The 18,857-nt window shown below is 43.8% G+C and overlaps 1 protein-coding gene across 5 annotated transcripts in view; it reads right to left on the minus strand.

Annotated features, from left to right (window-relative positions):
* ANKRD17 (ankyrin repeat domain 17) overlaps positions 1-18,857 on the minus strand; it is a 155,067-nt gene that overhangs the window by 105,049 nt on the left and 31,161 nt on the right. The window contains exon 1 of one of the 5 annotated variants that reach the window (XM_066627456.1): positions 3,630-3,720. The exons of 3 other annotated variants lie outside the window; for them this stretch is intronic. In XM_066627456.1, coding sequence (XP_066483553.1) covers positions 3,630-3,683 — 54 coding nt within the window. In that variant the 5' untranslated portion in view covers positions 3,684-3,720. Of the gene's footprint in view, positions 1-3,193; positions 3,259-3,629; positions 3,721-18,857 lie in introns of those variants that run through there. One more of the 5 variants, XM_066627457.1, reaches the window with a different exon arrangement.

The following is an 18,857-nucleotide window of genomic DNA, read 5'->3' on the forward strand; positions in this document are numbered from 1 at the left end:
TGCATGTTACGTGAAAATCCCTTTTCCTTAGTTGTGATTTTATATCTGGTTATGTTACTAAAACATCATGCGAGCCACACTTCTCCCAGCACACTTCTCCAAAAGACTCTAGTCAAGTCACAAAATTCACCTCCCTAGGAAGAAGTCTGGCATAGTAAATCATTGTTTAAGTGTCTCCTATTCATTGTATTGTTTTAACTCAATCACTGCTTAAGTACCGTATGCAAAATCTGAACTGCCTTCCTGGGTTGCCCATTCATGGTATTGTTTCAGTTCCCCCAGCTAGGAAGCCAGCCATTAGACCCCATTGAATTTTGCTGATAAGGGACATCCTGACTCCAAACACCCTGCTTGGTGGTAGTAAGCAAGCTGGCTGGCTCAGACAGCCAGCAAACCCCTTTTTAAAAAGAGGGCTTCTGCCACATGCTCTCTCTCTGGCTCCCCCTCCAAGGACACAACACATCTGTGTTGTGTCAGAGGGTCCTCCACATAGGACTCTCCCCCCCCATCCAGAGAGTTACCTGCTCTACAAGACAGGTAACTATCTCGCATCTGGAACTCTTTCCCTTCTTTCCCCCCCCCTTTGTTCTCCCCTCCTCTCCCCATCTTTAGTCAGCAACTGGGTTTGGCAGACCAGGGACCCCTAAAATCCTTGCCTACAACCTTTCCTTTTTCTAATTTCCTCGGATGCACCAAATACTCTCCACACGCAACCACCATGAAAGCTAGGTACACTAGATTCAAGTACTAGGACCAAGGAACATATATTTATCATTTTTCCATGTGCATTATGTTTACCTTTGTGCTTTTGTAATAAAGCTATAATCTTTTATTAAAAGTTATCTTTCTCCCAGTCTCCTTTTTAAGCTAAAGGGAATTTCTCTGCATTACACCGTCTTGTTATCCAGCCTGCGATCCTGAGGTTCCAAAAAGGGTAGTGTAATAATTCCCCCTAAACAAAACAGCCCTTTTGGTAACATGCAGGCACTGAGCGCTTTCTCCAATTAAAGCTTCAGTCCTCAAGTTACTAGACCTCAATGAGCACTTGGTAGCTTGCTGAACGGCTAGGCAGGATTCTGAACCTTTGTCCCCAACAGACAATGAAACAACTCAGTAAAAGAGATTTTTGTTTATTTTGTTTAACTTTTTGTAATACATAAGGTTACATAAGGTTACGTAAGGCAGCAAATGCTAGAGGCATAAACATCTCGGAAACATATCAGCAATAAAATAATAAAGCTAGCTGGCTATCTTTATTAATCTCTATCTCTCACCTGGGTCAGCTTCTTGTAGATCTTTTAGTTCCAGGCTACCTGTGAGGCCAGATGCCCATGGTGGACAATGGAGCTCACAGCGTGCACGATGTTGCACCCAAAAACTCTGTCCAAGAAGGAACCGGACCCACCCTTTGGGCCTCATTATTATACTTCTTATGCTAATAGTACTGAGGTGACTTCATACTTATTTAGACTGTCCAATCAGAAACTTTTGAGGACAGAACCTTCTTGAAGTGGGCCTGGATCCTAGCCCTCTTAGTTCTTACCCCTCCCAACTAGAGATCCACAGCTGCATTTCATCAGCTTGATAAGGCACCATTCTGTCTGCAAAGGTGCTACATTCCAATGGGTTGTAATTCTTGTTGTCTGCCCTTTCTGGCCAGCAGAGGAGAGACAACAATCTTTGTGTTTGTTTACTCACATTCTTGCAGCTAGGAATTGCTAGCAACTTCTTCATTACTGACTTAGTTTGGTTCAGGCTTCACATGCTAACCAAGGCCTAACATGTACATATTCACGACAGACATGACTGGTAACATGATCAATGGAAATGTCTCCTTCTCATCCCATACAATTAACCCACTGAACACTGCAATAGCTGTATAACAATTCAAGTAAAAGAATTTAACATTCTTCGTAAGTCTGGCAATGATTATAAAAGCTAGAAATGAATTTCTGAGGACAGACTCTTCTCATAATTGCTTTGTCACCTGTGCTTTTCCCACAAGGCACCTGATACTGTCACTGATGTTTTGCACCTGTATGCACTATATCCCAATGGAGGCAGACTGAGACTGGCTTTATTGATGATTTGGATGTTCTATGAATTTGTGTTGGTTGTTTTATTCTTCAGCTTGTTACTGCAATTCTTAAACAGTGGTTTTATTGTATTGCTATGTATTGAAGACTGTTAGCTGCTTCAAGAGTCCTGCAGGCCAAGAATAGTAGAATATCAATATTACAAATAAGTAAGTTATATTTTATTTGGAGCTAATCCAGGACAGTGTTGAAGGAAAGCACAAGCCTGTTATAAATTTTTCCCCACATAGTTGCTAGTTATAATATATTTACATTGCTTGTAATGCTACAAAATATTTTTATAAAGTAGCAATTTCAAATTTATCTCACGAGAAGAAGCATGACTACTATGTCTACTAAGTTCCTCAGAAAGTGAAAATGCAAAAATTAAATTACTGCTTTGGAAACTATAGATGGCAGAACAACAGCAGAAAAGCTAAGCACGTACACAGGACTTAAGTATTTAAGAACTAACTGCATATTCCTCCCCCCACCCAAAAAAAAAACTTGTTACTTCAAGTACTGGTATCACTAAAACCTATTATCATGCTAAATATGCACTTCTAAAAGTGAACTTCTAAAATATATCACCTGAATTTGAGGGGCAGCTAGCCACTGATATTTTAGCAAGGGAGGGGGATGCTCTATTTTACAGATTCAGCTCAAGAGAAAGAGGGTAATAAAAGGTAGACATAAAAGTAACAAATTACAGCAAAACACAGCTTGCTCTCTCTAGAACACACACACACACACACACACACACAGAGAGAGAGAGAGAGAGAGAAAATAAGCTTGCTACTGCAGTGTCATCCCCAAGTGCATACACACACAGACTCCAGAAAATGTTCATTGATCATGCAGCACTTAATAAATGCGCAGAAGGCCTTTATCTCCTCTGCTACCTGTCCTTCTCCCCTGCCCAGCATTATCTTGACAGGAAATTGTAATAATCTGCAATCTAAATAAATTTTTTAAAAATGTAGTCAGACTCACTGAGAGTAATGATGAGAAAATCTACAGTAATTTCACACTGCATGTGAGGATAGCCAAACACTACTAGGAGAGTGTTATACTTATGTCATCTTAAAAGGCAAGCAAGATGAGGCTACATATTTTACCTTGTCATTTTTTTCCTATTGTAATCCTCTCAATTGAATCAATGTCAAACAATACTGTTCCTTCTGACCACTGAAGGATCAAAGCATGTGTTTTCTTAGTGCCGAATTTAGTATGTTAGAAAGGACTGAACATAATTATCTGCTGATTTGCAGCCCCACCTTCTAATGAGTTAATCTAAAGGTCACAAGCAGGCAGACGAGACAAGAAAGCCGAGCCTCCTACTCCCAATATATCCCGTATCTACAATTTATAAAACACTGAATCTGAACAATATTCACTTCTTGACTGATCTAGCTGACTGCGAGTCATTCCTGGCACACACCACACATAAAAAGGACTATGTGACTTGCCTTAATGTACAGCTTCCCCTTTAAGGTCCTTTATGTTAATTGGTTCTTCCCTGCATGCTGCAATATGTGAAAAAGCACAGCCTACCTCAAGAACGTCTTCTAAAACATAAGCTTCCATTTCAGCTGCTGTCTCCACCATGTTTTATCAAACTGCCATGATTCTTACTGCACTATGATTAGATCACTGCCAGTAGGAACACTCCTCTGTGTCAGCAAGGGAACAGGAAATGGAATGTTCTATTAAGCAGCTTTACTGCTGGCAAACCAGGGATGTACCAACAGAGCAGGGACGACTTACTGGATAGACTTTTTAAAGATACAGCAGCTGCTTTCTGGAAGTGTGCAAATAATAGAGAGAGAATCTATTTTGCAATATCCTTTCCCGAAGTGTGTTCTAATCTGAAATTTCAACAAAATGCTTTTCAAAAGAATTCTGGATTAGCCATTTCTAACTGAGTTTCAGCTATGCAAAAGCTTTGAAGAAATGATGTCCTGCAGAAATTCTACTGGTTGTAAAACAGAGTACCGTACATGTTATGAATTTATGTTTAGTAAACTACCCATGGAAAACTTTCAGTACTTTGCTTATTTATTACAGTAAGGGGCAAAACTACTACCGTCTTCTAATATGTGGAGATATTATTTAGGTCATGTATATCTTTTGGAAAAGATATTCAATTGTTTCCTACTTCTGGCAAATTTCCCCTCCAAAGATTCTTTTATACAAGCGAATTAATATGTGGCTCTTCAAAAACCTGAGCTACAAGCTAACGGACATATTGCTTCCCCCCTCCCCCAACTAACTACAATCAAGGTCATGCATACTCCACAGTAATTAAAAAATAAACTGAAATTCTGTCCAGGCAATGCAAGAAGTTGCATTGTTGAATTCCATTACTTGTATAAACTGTGCAGGTAGAATGCATGCAGAGTCTCTGATATTTACTTTTTTTGGTATTCTTATTCCCCTATTCTTAATACAGGATTCAGGCTTGTGTTGAGTAAATTAGATTGATTTACAAGGAACATATTGGGTTGTGTCCTAAAAAAATTAGCAATGACAAAGCATTATTGAAATCAGTGAAACTCAACCATAACTTAACTCTCAATAATTTCAATTGGACTTAGGACCTAAATTTCTCAGGATACAGTCCATTTATAACAAGAGATTAATCACTGAACTGATATACATATCTATGACAAATGGTTAAATGAATATTTAATCATTTCAAATGAATGCTTGTGTGTAAGTATTTATTTGAAGAATTTATATCCTGCCTTTCTGAAACACTCAAGGTGTCTTACAGGGCTGTATTTCTTTCTTGGTTTGGTATGGACTTCAAAGGGATTGTTCATGGACAGAGAAGATTAGGTACGATTTCTTGGAACTAAGATAAGGTACAAGTTTCGAGACATTCTTGTATAAGAGTACGGACAACTGGCTGCTCTCTTGCAATACAAATTTCAAACAAGGGGACAAGAAATAACTACTGAGAAATAACTAGTAGACAGTTCCTCAGTAGAGAAATACATTTTAAATAACTGGTTTCCCTGTAATTAGAAGTCCCCCCCCCTTTCCAACAAGTGAAAATGACCTATTACATGTATTTTGATTCAAAAATACAGAAACAGTAACAGAACCAAACAATTGTAATTGGCCCACAGGCAGTTTTCCCAATTTTTACAATGGCAAAAAATGTACTTCTAAGTGCAGCTGCAAAGGATTGGGTGGTCCTGGTAAGCCTCAAAGCTGCTGCATGTGACCCTCCTCCCTCTTGCTGCTTCTGTCCCTGCTCTCTCATCATCCATCCCACCCCCTCCTGCCTTGTTTACAGATGCGATGGGGCAGCAGGGGAGTGTTTAAACTGAACTTCTACACACACATACACCCCAGTACCAGTTCCGTTTTATTCTTCCCGCACCTGACATGTGTATCAACAAGACTTGAGTCTTTTTGAGACCAAAAACACCCCAGGTGGCTCAGAAAGTGCAGCTGATAGGACTTGTTTTTGACTCAAGTTGGGGGGGGGACGACACTCATGACATGAGTCAAATCATGCTGGATTTGCCCATCCCTGTTTATAAGGCACTGAGAGGCCTTATGGAAGTCCTTATGGAAGTGTATGGAGGTTCGCAGCCTCTGCTGAACTCAGAAGCCCCTCTGGAGCCAAAGGGAGCTGGGCTCCCCTCGCCTCCAAAGGGGTCAGACTACAGTTCTGGCTACCCACAGAGGGGTTCCAGAACAGAACCCCAAGGATAAGGAGGCACACCTGTACTTCCACAGCAACTAGGAAGTTATTGTTCAGTGCAAAGATTAAGATACCAGTCGATACAGTTTTGTCAGGAACATAAAAGTTATGATAAATAAGCCACATAAAAATAATAAAATTAAGAACCATCATTTTAAAATTACCGCACTTTTCCCATCCTCCAACACACAATCCTACATTTGTAAAACAACAAATTGAAAGTGGGAGATTTTGGGAGAAAAGGAGGATACATGTTTTTAAATAAAAAATTTTTAATGAAGTGACCTAACTTTCCCCCATTTATAAGGTAAGTCAGAAGTTCCTTTTTTCCTCCATAGAATGGTGTTTTATGATAAAATTAGGCAATGCATGAAAACAAAGATCCATACATAAATCTTCAAGTGTACAGAAGAACCTACAGCATATTTCTCCCCCTAACACCCCTTTGTTGTTGTGATGAATGCCCTATCAATTTTTTGCCTAATTTTTCCTACTTTAGAATACTTCCTAATTCCCCAGAAACTCCTGTGCAGGTGTGTGTCTCCTGTGTCTTTGAGCTGCTGGAAAATCCTCCTGCAACATTCTTGTAATTCATTTGATACTCCATCATCCATTAGCCATGTGCATATGAGGACGCAGAACTGTTTTCCTCTATCTGGAGTAACTAGTCTCCTACAGACAGATAAGTTTGCTGCCCAATTGCTAGGGCATGTCTAGGTTAAAAAGTCAGGATGAAGAAGCCATGCGGGCTCCACTTCTCCAATCATGTAACCCAGGAGAGCCCAAACCCTGGCCCTGGGGCCACTTGCGGCCCTCGAGGCCTCTCAATGCGGCCCTCAGGGAGCCCCCAGTCTCCAATGAGCCTCTGGCCCTCCAGAGATTTGTCGGAGCCCTCACTGGCCCGACGTAACTGCTCTCAGCATGAGGGCAACTATTTGACCTCTCGCATGAGCTGTGGGATGAGAGCTCCCTCCACTGCTTGCTGTTTCACATTTGTGATGCAACAGCGGCAGCAAAGGAAAGGCCAGCCTTGCTTTGTGCCGCATCTCAAAAAAGACATAGTGGAAATGGAAAAGGTGCAAAAGAGAGCGACTAGGATGATTACAGGGCTGGGGTACCTTCCTTATGAGGAAAGGCTACGGCGTTTGGGCCTCTTCAGCCTAGAAAAGAGACGCCTGAGGGGGGACATGATTGAGACATACAAAATTATGCAGGGGATGGACAGAGTGGATAGGGAGATGCTCTTTACACTCTCACATAATACCAGAACCAGGGGACATCCACTAAAATTGAGTGTTGGGTGGGTTAGGACAGACAAAAGAAAATATTTCTTTACTCAGCGTGTGGTCGGTCTGTGGAACTCCTTGCCACAGGATGTGGTGCTGGCGTCTAGCCTAGACACCTTTAAAAGGGGATTGGACAAGTTTCTGGAGGAAAAATCCATTATGGGGTACAAGTCATGATGTGTATGCGCAACCTCCTGATTTTAGAAATGGGTTATGTCAGAATGCCAGATGCAAGGGAGGGCACCAGGATGTGGTCTCTTGTTATCTGGTGTGCTCCCTGGGGCATTTGGTGGGCCGCTGTGAGATACAGGAAGCTGGACTAGATGGGCCTACGGCCTGATCCAGTGGGGCTGTTCTTATGTTCTTAAGGCCTTTTATAGGCCTTGAGCTATTGTAAGACCTTCATTCATTTATATAAGTTCATCTTTAATATATTCATTTATGTAAATTATGTAAATTTATTCAAATTTTAAATGTAAATTAATTCCTTTTTTCCCCAGTCCCCGACACAGTGTCAGGGAGATGATGTGGCCCTCCTGCCAAAAATTTTGGACACCCCTGATGTAACCTGATGAACTCAAACCTAGGGTACAAGGATGACCTCAAACCCCCAACTACAAGGAAGCTCTGTGTTGTTAAGTCATGATGTCTGCTGCTGGTGTATAGAAAGCACACTTACTCTCCTGTAAGCACAGACACCAAGGATAGTGACTGTATTTAAAGCCAGATGGGTTCAGGCATTAATTTAGGTTTAGTCTGCTTTTACCCCTCCAAGCCACACTGCAAACTTCGCCGGTTTAATTGAGCAAACGCATGGGGGAAGGGATTATGTGTTTTGCTTTTGAGCAGCATTCTAGCTCCATCTGCTGGGTACTACTGGTTATTGTAACCCTCCCATCAAGTCTTTGCTTTGTGGCTATTCACCTAAATTTAGGTATTTCCATCAGCCTGCTTGCAATTCTTCTAACCTCCTATTCCTTTTCTTTAGAACTTTTAAAAAATTAAGTTACCTTTTAACACTTGCCTACCTAGCCCATGTTCATTGGCAATTCAATGGGTTGTCTCGCAGTTGCTATTCTGGATTTGATTTTTACCTCAGGATTCTCCTGGGAGGGTTTTTCCTCCAGGTGGCCCACCTCTACTTGGAATCTATAATCTGTGATTGGGCAGCAGATAAAAACATTCCACTGTTGATCCAATAATGGAAAAGCGGACAGTGGGAAGGAGTGTGTTTAAGCGGTAACCATTAGACAGACATTACTCCCACCCCCAAATCAACCTGTCTTCTCCCCTGGATCCCCTTTCCCTGGCAACTGCAATGATTTCATGCAAGCTGTTCTAGAGGCAATTCTGATGGAAGGGTAGGATAAAAATGCTTTAAATAAGTAAAAAAAAACTGGAATGTTTTTGTGGATATATTTGTCTGCTGCATTTTTCACCATTACTAAATGGATTCTGAAAAGTTTAAGCACCCTAGGTGAAGACTTGCTTTCTATGTCATTAATAGTTTCAAGTCATTTAGACAATTTCTTATTTTATGGGGGAAAAGGACTAACATGGTTCAAATGTTTTGTTGCTTGTGTTAGTGCTGCACTACTCTAGGAGGAACATAGCAATGCTAGCAGTGTTCCTCTCTTAAGGACAGTCACTTCCACTACAGCGTTTATAGTTAAATATCCCTTAGGACGGAACATAATGGTTAACAAATACTGGAAAATCCAGTCTATATTTGTGGTCGTACTCCTCAGCTCCCTAAAACAGTAAGAATTTTTTTTCTTCAGAAATGTGGATCTCAAACCTTAGTACAATTGTTCACTTGCTTTTTTTAAAACAATGCCTTGCATAACAATGTGCATCATTTATTTATTTTTACTATTTTGTTTCATAGGCCCAGCACAAGAATTATGGAATTGGCTATTATAAGATGTGGTGAGGGCCACAGGGCTTAAACCAGGGGTGTCAAACATAAGGCCTGGGAGTCAGACGTAGCCCGCAGAAGCTTTTTTCTGGCCCTCAGCTGCTGACCAATGCTGAGGTGTTACTGCTGAAAGGGCAGCCCCCATGAAATATTATATTGGTTAATATTATAATGATGTACAAATAGATGGTAAGACCTGGAGTATTGCATCCAGTTCTGGTCACCACATCTCAAAAAGGACATAGTGGAAATGGAAAAATTGCAAAAGATTTTGCACTAAATTTTGCACTAAAATGATTACTGGGCTGGGGCATCTTCCTTATGAGGAAAGGCTACAGCGTTTGGGCCTCTTCAGCCTAGAAAAGAGGTGCCTGAGGGGGAACATGATTCAGATATACAAAATTATGCACAGGAAGGATAGAGAGATGCTCTTTACCCTCTCATACAACACCAGAACCAAGGAACATCAACTAAAATTGAGTGTTGGGAGAGTTAGGACAGACAAAAGAAAATATTTCTTTACTCAGCCTGTAGTTGGTCTGTGGAACCCCTTGCCACAGGATGTGGTAATGGCCTTGGGCCTAGATCAGGGGTCGGCAACCTGCAACTCTAGAGCCGCATGTGGCTCTTTCAGCTGTCTGCTGCGGCTCCTCCCGGTGAAAGTGGCAAAGGGGGTAACAGGAGGCACCTGTGTTGGGAGGGCAGGCTGCTTCCCTCCGCCCCCTGAGCTCACTGCCCTCCTCTCCCTTCACCCCCACCTGTTCCACATTGGTTTCCCTTTTCAATTTTGCCCGCTCTGCAGGCTTACGCTCCCTGTTTTTCCCTGTTTCTCTCTGCAGGCTTAAGCTCCCCAACTCTCCAGCAGGACGACCTCCTCTTCAGCCATTGCCAGCCCTTGCAGCCTGCCTTTCCCTGAGCAGGTCCCCACTCAGTGCAAGGAGAGGCTTTTCCTCCACAGCTGAGGAGACATCCTGTGTGTCTACTCAGTTGTAAGCCCCATTACAGCGGATGAAGCTTACTCCCAGGAAAGGGTGCCTGGGATGGCAGCCTTGCAGCCTGCTCCTATATGTGTCTACTCAGTTGTAAGCCCCATTACAGCGGATGAAGCTTACTCCCAGGAAAGGGTGCCTGGGATGGCAGCCTTGGAGCCTGCTCAAGGCCAAGCGCAAGGACGGGTGAATGGGAGCCCGCACAGGTCTGTTCCAGAATAAGCCCCGATGTTGTCCCTGGGCTACTCCCAGGAAGGTGTGGAGGGCTGTAGCCTCAGCCTCCTCCTGTGCAGGTCTACTCACAAGTAAGCCCTGCTGTAGTCAGTGGGGCTTCCTCCCAGGAAGGTGTGGAGGGCTGAAGCCTCAGCCCCCTCCTATGCAGGTCTACTCACAAGTAGTCAGTGAGGCTTCCTCCCAGGAAAGTGTGGAGAGGACTGCAACCTGAGAGCTCCAACCAACTTGTCTGCTCAGAAGTCCCATTGTAGCCAATGGGGCTTACTCCCAGGATAGTGTGGAGAGGGTTGCAGCCTGAGTGAGGGAGGACAGGCAGGCAGGGCAGAAGCTGGCCTGTGGCTGCCCCGCTCTGGCTTCTTCTCTTCCTCACCTCTAGAGTCTGTGTCCTTTTTTCCTTCCAGCAGGGTGCCTCTGGAAGGTGGGGGGAGTTCTTTAGTATCCATGTAAGATAAGCAGATGTCATAACTGACATATGTATTGGAATCCTGGAAGATCTGGTGAGGAGGTAGATGTGGTGTCAGCAGTGGCCCCTTTAAGGGTAAGGCCTGGGCATCCAGCAGAGTGTGCTGCACAGTTGCAGCCACTTGAAGGCAATAGGGCCCTCAGGGCACCTGAGGAAGGGGGTGTGGGTTGTAGAAGGAGTGCAGGTTGGAGGTAGGAGAGGAGACTGACTGGACTTATTGACTTGGATACTCTGACTGATTTGACTGATTGAGGACTCTGACCTTGGACTGTGACTTGGCTTTGGACCCTGCCACTGACTTTGTGACTAATGGACTGCTGGAGATACTGGAGTTTGAAGTGTGGCTGCTGTGCCCAAGACCTGCTGATGACCAAGGGTCTGCTGTAGTGGTGGGAGGCTGCTGGCAGGAGAGAGGACCTCTGCAGGTTGAACAGGTGAGCTACCCTGGAGGTGGGGTCCAGCAGGACTGCAGGGCAGAACCAGGGTCATTTGTTGGGGGAAAGAAGGGGAGCTAATTTGCTTAAAGTGGGCATAATTCTCCAGGCAGAGAATGGCCTTGGAATCAGGCAAAACACCATAGAGGACCAGGCGTCTGAAAACACAGAACAAGAATGTATGACAAAACTAACTAAAAGCTACAAGAGGGGGCTACATTATAAAAATGGGACCTATAAGAGCATAAAGGTAAAAAAACACTATATATGCAGTATTATCTTCATTTTTATGTCAAAAGGGTTTTGTGGCTCCTGAGGTTTTTTTTCCTCCGGAAAACGGGTCCAAATGACTCTTTGAGTGTTTAAGGTTGCCGACCCCTGGCCTAGATGCTTTTAAAAGGGGATTGGACAAATTTTTGGAGAAAAAAATCCAACACTGGTTACATACCATGATGTGTTTGTGCAACCTCCTGATTTCAGAAATGGGCTGTCAGATGCAAGGGAGGGCACCAGGATGCAGGTCTCTTGTTATCTTATGTGCTCCCTGGGGCATTTGGTGGGCCACTGTGAGCTACAGGAAGCTGGACTAGATGGGCCTATGGCCTGATCCAGCGGGGCTGTTCTTATGAAAATTGAACTCTCCCATATCTTGAAATATGATCAAGAATTGCATATTTTCTCTTCTGTCATTTGCAGCTAATGAATTCCTAAGTGAGAAGTACTTATTTTTGACCTGTTTAATGACATCATCCGTTTATGATCTGTTTGATATAACTTCTTGCCTAACGACATCATATCCAGCCCCTCAGTAGGCATGATGAATGCTATTCGGCCCTCTGTATGAAATGAGTTAGACATTAGAGGAAGGTTGTTGGACGTACTGTACAAAACAATTGAACTGTGTGCTAGAAGTACTGAGGGGGAACTTTCTTGCTTCCTCCTTGGTGGGTGGAGCAATGTATACAATGATCCAGAATGTATGTTTTTGTGACAGCAAAAAATGGGAATGTCACCTTACAGAAACAATTGATACCTCAGTAAATAACCACATGGCAAAATATTTAAAAGTAGAAATTCTGTCATAGACAATACAGCTGATATAACAAATTGCAGAGTTGAAATGGGTCTTCAAGGCCACCAAACCCCTGCATGATGCAGGAAAATCCTCTCTAGAGCAACTCTACAAAGTGCCTGTCAGGCCTCTGCTTGAAGGCCTCAGCAACAGACAACCCACCACGTCCCTTGGCAATCAGTTCCTCTTGAACAGTTCTTGATCAGTTCCTCTGTTGAACTACAGGGGACATCCACTAAAATTGAGTGTTGGGAGAGTTGGGACAGACAAAAGAAAATATTTCTTTACTCAGCGTGTGGTTGGTCTGTGGAACTCCTTGCCAAAGGATGTGGTGATGGCATCTGGCCTAATCCCCTTTAAAAGGGGATTGGACAAATTTCTGGAGGAAAAATCCATTAAGGGTTACAAGCCATGATGTGTATGTGCAACCTCCTGATTTTAGAAATGGGCTATGTCAGATGCAAGGGAGAGCAACAGGATGCAGGTCTCTTGTTATCTGGTGTGCTCCCTGGGGCATTTGGTGGGCCGCTGTGAGATACAGGAAGCTGGACTAGATGGGCCTATGGCCTGATCCAGCAGGGCTGTTCTTATGTTCTTACTGTTAATATATTTCTCCTGATATTAAACAGAAAGCTCCCCTTCAGCAGCTTAAGCATCTTCACAAAGAAATCTAGAATATAATTAAAAGGGTTTGAATCTTATGGTTTCAGTGCTTGTTTACTGCATCTCAGTCAAACACACAAGTAGACCATGAATAAAGGAAAACGTTGTTGAAACAGCAAAATACTTCTATACAACCATGTTCCTTCTGCTTCACTGAAGCAAACAAGACAAACTAATTCTCCCACAAGATATATAACACAATTCAATTGCATGCCGTTTTGAACAATTCATAAAATAACTGCCCTTTTCTGCTAACAATTTGTAAAGAAAATTGTGACAAAATAGATGGAAGTGTGTTTGCCGCTGTATATAACAATGGAGAGAAATCCAGATGATTTCAGTATTTTGACACGCTTTGGAGAAACTGTGGAAAGATTGTTGCTGCATTGCTGATGCTCTTTAAAATTTAGAAAGAACTTCAAGAGAAACTAAAAAAAAAATACCCACAAAGTCAGATTACAGGCAGATTACTGTGAATGAATAATGCACCAAATTATAGAAGAAAATACTGCCCTTGCTGACATGGACATTGAAAACCAACCATCAATCATGCCAATCATAAATTTCAGAGTTGGAGGTGAGCTATACACCATAAAGGATACAGAAACACGGCACATGGCGATAGAAAGTATCCAGGTTTTGTATGTACGTGCAATGGAGAATTGGCACATCTTTAGGTGGCAGGGGGAGTTCCATTAGTCAGGATGCCATCACGAGCTGAGAAGACTTACTGCATTTTGGAGTATGTGAAAATCGAGTCCATCATCACGATTCAATAGCACTTTTGTGTTTGTGCCGCTCCTGCCCCCAGATTAGTGGTATTGAAACAACGCATTACCACAGCTATCACTCAGGCCCAGGCAACGCTGGTGCAAGTATGGGTCAAAATGGATTACAAGATAGACATTTGATGCATCTTGAAGGGTGGAAACATCCAGTATTTGTAAGGTCAGTAAAAAGCATTTCTTTTTCCATTACCATTAACTATCTTACCCAATCCCTTTCCATTACGATTTAGTGGTACCCTAAAATCTCAGAGACCATTATGACTCACGCTTTATAGAGACAGGACTTTTGTATCCTGAACAACTGCGTCCTGGTATTGGGCACTTGCATTCCTTCTTTTTGCCTCTCAGACATTTGTGTCCCAGTATATGTATATTTATATTACAGGTCATCCCTTGTTATCCACTGGAGTTCTGTTCCAGAAACCCTAGTGGACCAAAAAAAAGTGGGAAATATATTTAAAGACCCATTTCCAGGTTTCTTGCCCCTCCCTTGCTTCTAATGGAATAAGGTTGTGCCTCGACATCTGCGGGAGTTTGATTCTGGGACTCCCTGATAAGATCATGAAATGTGTTAAATAAAAGCAGTTTTAAAAAATTAAAAAGTGTGTTCCTTTACAAGTGTGGTTTAAAAACAGCTTTCCTTACTGTTGTAGAGAGGCAGTCAGCAATTAGAAATGCAAAAGATCCACTTCCTTTGCCTAGGTCAGCTGAAAAATGGAATGATCGCTTTCATGACTGTCTCTCTACAACAGTAACAGTTTTTAAAACTGCTTTTTAAAGAGATGCATTTTCCCCTTCTCCAAGGATCAGCACATTCCTTCCCATTTGCAGTGGCCATTTGTGTTGAATCAAATCCTTGTATAACAAAGCTGGAACTATAAATGTGCTTTTTAATCTTTAAAATGCAAAGGGTTAGGGCTGGGATAAGAGGCATAAGATAAATAACATGGGTTTGTTGCCCAGGTAGAGTGGGATGCAAATGACCAGGACACCTAAGAAACCGGACATGAATGTTCCATTGAACTGATAGAAGTAATTGGCTAAGCACCTGGAACAAGAATTCCTCTGATTGCTAAACCACTTCTTCACCGTAGTTGCCTCTTCTTTAGAGACAGAAACAATATTTTCGTAACAAAGAGGAAACTGCAACTGACGTTAACCACTACTTGATACCTATAACACTTAAATGAGTTACAAGACAATCTTAAAAATATATGTAATTCTTATATATTCTATGCTACATTAGCACACTGAACTGAGGCAGTTGTGTAATCAGATCATATGTCTATCTAGCTCTGTATTGTCTGTAATGACCAACCTCAACTCTTCAGGGTTTCAAACAAGAGTCTTCCCCAAGTTGGAGCTCCTGGGGAAGTAAAGCACATCTCCTATTGCTAAGCAAAGATTCCTCCCCCACACTGAGTTGTTCTATTTATCTATTTATTTGATTGCAATTTGTAGACTGCCTTTCAAGTCAAAGCCTCTCAAAGCAATTTATGTATTCAGTACAGTTGCATTGTATGCATATTTATCTTATGTGAAATCAACTAAACAGATTCGACAAAAGAAAAAAACTCAAGAAAAAGAGAAACAACAATTTACCTTGTGCAGGCAATTCTGCCCATCATTCCATTCAATTAGTGTATACTCTGGAGTAAGTGTAAGATTGGAGCATGAATCTTTTGTTCCCTATTGGTCTTTGTTTTCAACTCTTGTAGTGCAATTCTAGTTTTTCTAATACTTTCAGATTTGAGGTGCTGTCAAGGGCCATTCTGAGTACAGGTGTTCCCCTGTATTTGCAGAGGGTTCCATTCCAGAACCCTCCACAGATACATGAATCCGCAGATACCGGGAACACCCTCACCCTCCAGAGGGGTTCACCTATGCCTTATAGGCAATGAAAACATCACTTTCAGTTTTCACAACAAACGAGAAGTAGTTTTTTGGGTTTTTTTGCTACTTACAGTCATTTGGAGCCTGGCAGAGGCCACAGGAACATATGTGCTCAGAGGACCCTCCAGAGACGAGGGGAGCAGAACTCTCCATGCCTCTGCAGTTAACTAAAACAGTGGATACAGGGGCTCCCTGTGCAGGCGTCCTTCAATAATCCATAGATCTTGTATCCACAGTTCCCTGTGTGCACACCGCCCATTACCTGTGTTTATGTTGTTTACAGCTGCACGAAGGAGTGTCTTGCTTTAAGTTACCAGATGTTATAAGCAGAAAGCTTATAGCAAGACAAACAGTCAACCTGTAGCTAGAGGGGATGACTCAGCGAATGTTAACAGAAAGTCCCTGTTAATCAATGGTCCAATGGCCTTACCTTACATTCTTGAGAAATTTCTCATTTTTCTGGCAGGGGAAACCACCAAACAAAACCAAGGAACATGGTGTTGGCTTTGCGGTCAGAAATACCCTGCTGAAATCCATCATCCCACCTACTGTGGGAAGTGAAAGAATTTTGTCCCTGCAGCTCCAGTCATCAGCAGGACCTGTCACTCTCATCAGTGCTTATGCACCAACTCTGTCGTCTCCAGCAGAAACCAAAGACAAATTCTATGAAGACCTGGCCACCACTATCAAGAAGATCCCCGTAAAAGAGCCATTGTTCATCCTCGGCGATTTCAATGCTAGAGTTGGTGCTGATCACAGTTCATGGCCCACTTGCTTAGGTCAGTTCAGCACTGGGAAGATGAACAAAAATGGCCAACGCCTGCTAGAGTTTTGCTGTCATCACGGTCTCTGCGTCAGCAACACGTTCTTCAACACAAAGCCCCAACAGAGTCTCCTGGAGACACCCAAGATCAAAGCACTGGCACCAGCTCAACCTGATTCTCACCAGACGCTCCAGCCTTCCCAGCATCACACGCAGCTATCAGGGTGCTGCCTGCGACACTGACCACTCCCTGGTGTGCAGCAGAGTGAAACTGCAAACAAAGCGACTGTACCACACGAAAAAGGAAGGAAGACCTTGCATTGATACCAGCAAGACCTGGGATCAGAGAAAAGTAGAGGAATTTGCACGAGCGCTTGAGGAATCTCTTCCAGGCCCGGCCGACGCAAATGCATCCAACAGATGGGAACATTTCAAGAATGCCATTTACAACAACGCCTTGTCCGTATTTGGCAAGAAGACCAACAAGACGGCAGACTGGTTTGAAGCCCACTCTGAGGAGTTGACACCAGTCATTGAGGAAAAGAGGAGAGCTCAAGCAGCATACAAGGCCTGTCCCAGTGAGCGCAACCTGCAGGTCCTCCGAGCTGCTCGCAGCAAAGTCCAGCAGACTGCCAGGAGATGTGCGAACAACTACTGGCTCCAGCTCTGCTCCCAGATACAGATAGCAGCTGACACGGGCAACATCAAGGGGATGTATGACAGTATCAAGCAGGCCCTAGGTCCAACACAGAAGAAAATTGCCCCTCTGAAGTCTGCCACAGGCAAGGTCATCCAGGATCAGGCACAGCAGATGGAACGCTGGGTGCAGCACTACTCTGAGCTATATTCCAGAGAAAATGTAGTCACCGAAGAAGCGCTGAACAACATTGAGTGCCTGCCTGTGCTGGAGGAGCTTGACAGTGAACCAACCCTAGAAGAACTTCACGTGGCCCTGGACTCCCTTGCAGGAGGGAAGGCACCCTTGCAGGAGGGAAGGCACCAGCATCCCTGCTAAAGTCCTAAAGTGCTGCAAAGAGATCATTGTCACTGAGCTGCATGAAATCCTCTGTCTCTGCTGGAGAGAAGGTGGAGTACCTCAAGACATGAGGGATGCAAACATCATCACACTGTACAAGAACAAAGGCAACAGGGGTGACTGCAACAACTACTGTGGCATCTCTCTCCTTAGCATTGTAGGAAAGTAGTTTGCCCGAGTTGCACTAAAGAGGCTCCAGGTACTTGCAGAGAGCGTTTATCCAGAATCACAGTGCAGATTCCAAGCCAACAGGTCCACCATTGATATGGTATTCTCCCTTAGACAACTGCAGGAGAAATGCAGGGAGCAATGACAGCCACTCTTTATAGCCTTCATAGATCTCACAAAGGCTTTCGACCTGGTCAGCAGAGACGGCCTCTTCAAGATTCTCCCCAAGATCGGATGTCCACCCAGGCTCCTCAGCATCATCAGATCCTTCCACAAGGACATGAAGGGCACTGTTGTCTTCGATGGCTCCACATCAGACCCCTTTGACATCCGAAGCAGAGTGAAGCAGGGCTGCTGTGTTCTTGCACCAACCTTGTTTGGGATTTTTTTCGCTGTCCTGCTGAAGCAGGCCTTTGGAACTGCAACAGAAGGCATCTATCTCTAGACCAGATCAGATGGAAAGCTCTTCAACCTCTCCAGACTGAGAGCAAAGTCCAAAGTCCAGCTGAAATGTCTGCGTGACTTCCTCTTTGACGATGCAGCTGTCACTACCCACTCTGCCAAAGATCTCCAGCAGCTCATGGATCGTTTTAGCAAGGCCTGCCAAGGACTGACAATCAGCCTGAAGAAAACACAGGTCATGGTTCAGGATGTGGACTCACCTCCCTGCATTACAATCTCTGCGCATGAACTGGAGGTTGTCCATGACTTTGTGTACCTTGGGTACGCTGATCTCCGACACTCTTTCTCTCAATACCGAGCTAAACAAGCGCATCGGTAAAGCAGCTACTACGTTTTCCAGACTCACAAAGAGAGTCTGGTCCAACAAGAAGCTAACAGAACATACCAAGATCCAGGTCTACAGAGCTTGCGTCCTGAGCACGCTCCTGTACTGCAGCGAGTCATGGACTCTTCACTCACAACAGGAGAGGAAGCTGAATGCTTTCCACATGCACGGCCTCCGACGCATCCTCGGCATCACCTGGCAGGACAAAGTTCCAAACAACACAGTCCTGGAAAGTGCTGGAATCCCTACCATGTATGCACTGCTGAAACAGAGACGCCTGCGTTGGCTCGGTCATGTTGTGAGAATGGATGACAGCCGGATCCCAAAGGATCTCCTCTATGGAGAACTCGTGCAAGGAAAGCACCCTACAGGTAGACCACAGCTGCGATACAAGGACATCTGCAAGAGGGATCTGAAGGCCTTAGGAGTGGACCTCAACAGGTGGGAAACCCTGGCCTCTGAGCGGCCTGCTTGGAGGCAGGCTGTGCAGCATGGCCTTTCCCAGTTTGAAGAGACACTTGGCCAACAGACTGAGGCTAAGAGGCAAAGAAGGAAGGCCCATAGCCAGGG

The sequence above is a fragment of the Tiliqua scincoides genome, chromosome 5, assembly GCF_035046505.1.
Source record: "Tiliqua scincoides isolate rTilSci1 chromosome 5, rTilSci1.hap2, whole genome shotgun sequence".
Lineage (NCBI taxonomy): Eukaryota > Metazoa > Chordata > Lepidosauria > Squamata > Scincidae > Tiliqua > Tiliqua scincoides.